This window comes from Neodiprion fabricii, unplaced genomic scaffold (assembly GCF_021155785.1).
Source record: "Neodiprion fabricii isolate iyNeoFabr1 unplaced genomic scaffold, iyNeoFabr1.1 ptg000069l, whole genome shotgun sequence".
NCBI classification, from domain to species: Eukaryota; Metazoa; Arthropoda; class Insecta; order Hymenoptera; family Diprionidae; genus Neodiprion; species Neodiprion fabricii.
The window spans coordinates 53,047-55,780 of record NW_025791611.1 but is presented as its reverse complement, the minus strand read 5'-3'; the positions used below and the strand labels follow the sequence as shown (position 1 = coordinate 55,780).

Sequence of the window (2,734 nt, the reverse complement as noted above, 5' to 3'; positions counted from 1 at the left end):
CTATTGGTGATAAGATATGGCCATTTTTATATAAGACTAAATTGAAAATGGAACACTATGATGAGCATAATCTTCCCGTTAATATTAAGAGCTTAGATTTGGTAAGTACTTTCTAGAGGTAGCTAGGAACTAGTTTTCGTGTGTCGAATCCAAAAAAAAAAATACTTGATTTCTTTGACCCACCCTAATATATATATATATATATACATGAATATATACATCTATATATGTATATATACATATACATATATATATATACATATATATATATACATGTAAGCTTGTGTACGTTACCAAGCTACGTAGCGCCGCGCGTTGGCTCATGCGCAAAGAGTCAGTATGAAAGATGACTCCGAGCTACGAGCACTAATGACAATACAAAAGTCATAACAAAGGTTTGCTATCGGCAACTGTATTGATTCAGGTTAGTTTGTAAGTGTGTGCGATTAATGTAAATAACTTATCGTTTTGTTAACTCTTGTAAATATTTGATATTTCAGTTGTTTACTACATCATACAAGTGTTGATTAATAACCTCAAATCCACTCCATCAAAGTTCCCTGTCTGTCACTTACAAATCAATACAATGGAGAAAAAAGCAAAATTTTACTTCGTCTCGGAGGCTGGCATAGACTCAGCAAAAAGTACAGCAGTGAAAGTAAAAAAAATTCAGCTGCTTGGGCAAGAGGAAAGTTTTTTGTTTCCAGCGGACAAGCAGACGAGAGCTCAGCATGATAAGCTTTTCGAGAATGCTATTGTGAAGAACGTAGTCAAGAGTCTGAAGCAACGCAACAAATTTCGTAATGTAGTATTGACGTTGTCTGAAGAACTGGAAAACATCTACTTGGATGAGGAAGGTAATGTTGTTTTTCATGACGAATATCTTGAAGAGGATACCCCAATGCAAGAGGCAAGCGGAAACAGAGAGGCATCAGCCACGAGTGAGAGGAAAACGAGCTCGCTCGTGAAAGACATGGTAGTGGAAAAGTTTAATGGTGAGAATATGAATGCGAGTAATTGGATGCGTTTATATGTGCAGGAGTGTGACAGAGTGGGTATCGCGCAAAACAAATACGCGGAAGTTTTGAGACTGTTCCTAGAGAAGGGAGCGTTAGATTGGTATAGCGTATCGGTAAAACAGATTTCTTTATTGAACTGGGAAGCGTGGAATAACTCTTTTATCGACACCTTTGCCGCGCAGTCCTGGGTAGACATTGAGTATGCTTACAATTTCAAATTTTACAGCGGATCGTTACTAGAGTATGCGCTAAAGAAAAGGAGCTTATTATTAGAAGCGGATGATAGCCTATCCGTAAGCACTCAAATAAACATGATCGTGATTAGTTTACCAAAGTTTATTCAAAATAAACTAGATAGAAAGTCCATCGGGTGTGTAGACAGTCTCATGTCAAAACTAAAACAAATTGGGAAAATAAGTGATAAGAAAAATGAAAATGTAAACAAGAAAAGCCAAAATGAGAAAAGGCCATGTAGCATTTGCGAAAAACTAGGATATAGAAATAGATTCCATTTGGAAACAGTATGCCATAACAAAGATAGGCAAAGTAAAAATCCTAAAAATGAAAATATCAGGGTCACAAATAATAATGAAGTTCAGGAGATATTAGCTAGGCAAGAGGAATCAAAAAACGATTAGTCCTCCCACTTATAAAAATAAAAATATTTGCAAATGGCAATCCAGCAACAGCTTTATACGACTCTGGATCAAATGTTTCTTTGATCAGTAGTACATTCATAACTAATAAAAAAAAGTATTAAACAAAAGAGAAAAAATTTGGATCACCGAAGATTTCGGAAAATCTCTTATCAAGGACATGCATGTAGATCAAGGTCACATAGGCACAAAACAACTAATATTAACTTTCGGTCAAAAATTTTATTTTAAAAATATGTACAAACACATAAAAATGACCTGCAGATCTTGCGAAACTTGCATTAAAAATAAATCCAGAATAGGCTGCTTCAAAGCACCCTTATCTCAACTTGGTCCAGCAAAGGAACCCTTCGAAATTATTTCCATAGACACAATAGGAGGTTTTAAAGGCAATAAGAGTACAAAAAAATATTTACACCTGGCAGTGGACCACTTCACTAGATTCACCTACATAGTAACCTCAAAAACTCAAATGGCAAAAGATTTCATAAATCTAATTAAGAAAATAGAGAAAAATGGAAACATAAAATTAATTCTATCAGATCAATACCCTGGTATAAATTCAACTCAGTTCAAACAACATCTAAGTAAACAAAACATAGCACTGGTTTTCACGGCAGTGGACTGTGCATTTTCTAATGGATTAAACGAAAGAACAAACCAAACTCTCGTAAACAGAATAAGATGTAGAATCTATGAGCATAGAGAAAAATCATGGCCTCAGATAGCAGAAGAATGCACACAGGACTACAACAACGCAATTCATAGCTCAACCGGATTCACACCGAATTACTTGCTCACAGGCTCTAACAAGTCATTTTTACCAGATGAGTTGAATGATAACAATTTGTCAAATTTAATCAGCAACAGAGAAATAGCGTTCAGAAGATCTAAACAAATACACGACCAAAATAAGGAATATTATGATAAGAATGTAAAGCGAATAGACTATAAGGTAGGAGATTTAGTTTATGTTCAGAGCGTTAATAAACTAAATAAGGATAAATTGGACCCAATCAGAACAGGTCCCTTTAGAATTAAAAAAAAAATTTCAGATGT

The 2,734-nt window shown here is 34.9% G+C and overlaps 1 protein-coding gene across 1 annotated transcript; it reads left to right on the top strand.

Moving 5' to 3' along the window:
• Positions 1-572: 572 nt before the first annotated feature.
• On the top strand, positions 573-1,767 carry LOC124187474. Its single transcript, XM_046579688.1, has 2 exons — positions 573-1,373; positions 1,512-1,767. Exons 1-2 carry the CDS (start codon positions 587-589, stop codon positions 1,655-1,657), a joined length of 933 nt encoding a protein of 310 aa, XP_046435644.1. The 5' UTR covers positions 573-586; the 3' UTR covers positions 1,658-1,767.
• The last annotated feature ends 967 nt before the right edge of the window (positions 1,768-2,734 follow it).

Coding starts and splice junctions, on each gene's coding strand:
- LOC124187474 (XM_046579688.1), top strand. CDS start 587: ATGGAGAAAAAAGCAAAATTTTACTTCGTCTCGGAGGCTGGCATAGAC. Junction 1,374..1,511: donor GTTTATTCAAAATAAACTAG/ATAGAAAGTCCA, acceptor GCGAAAAACTAG/GATATAGAAATAGATTCCAT.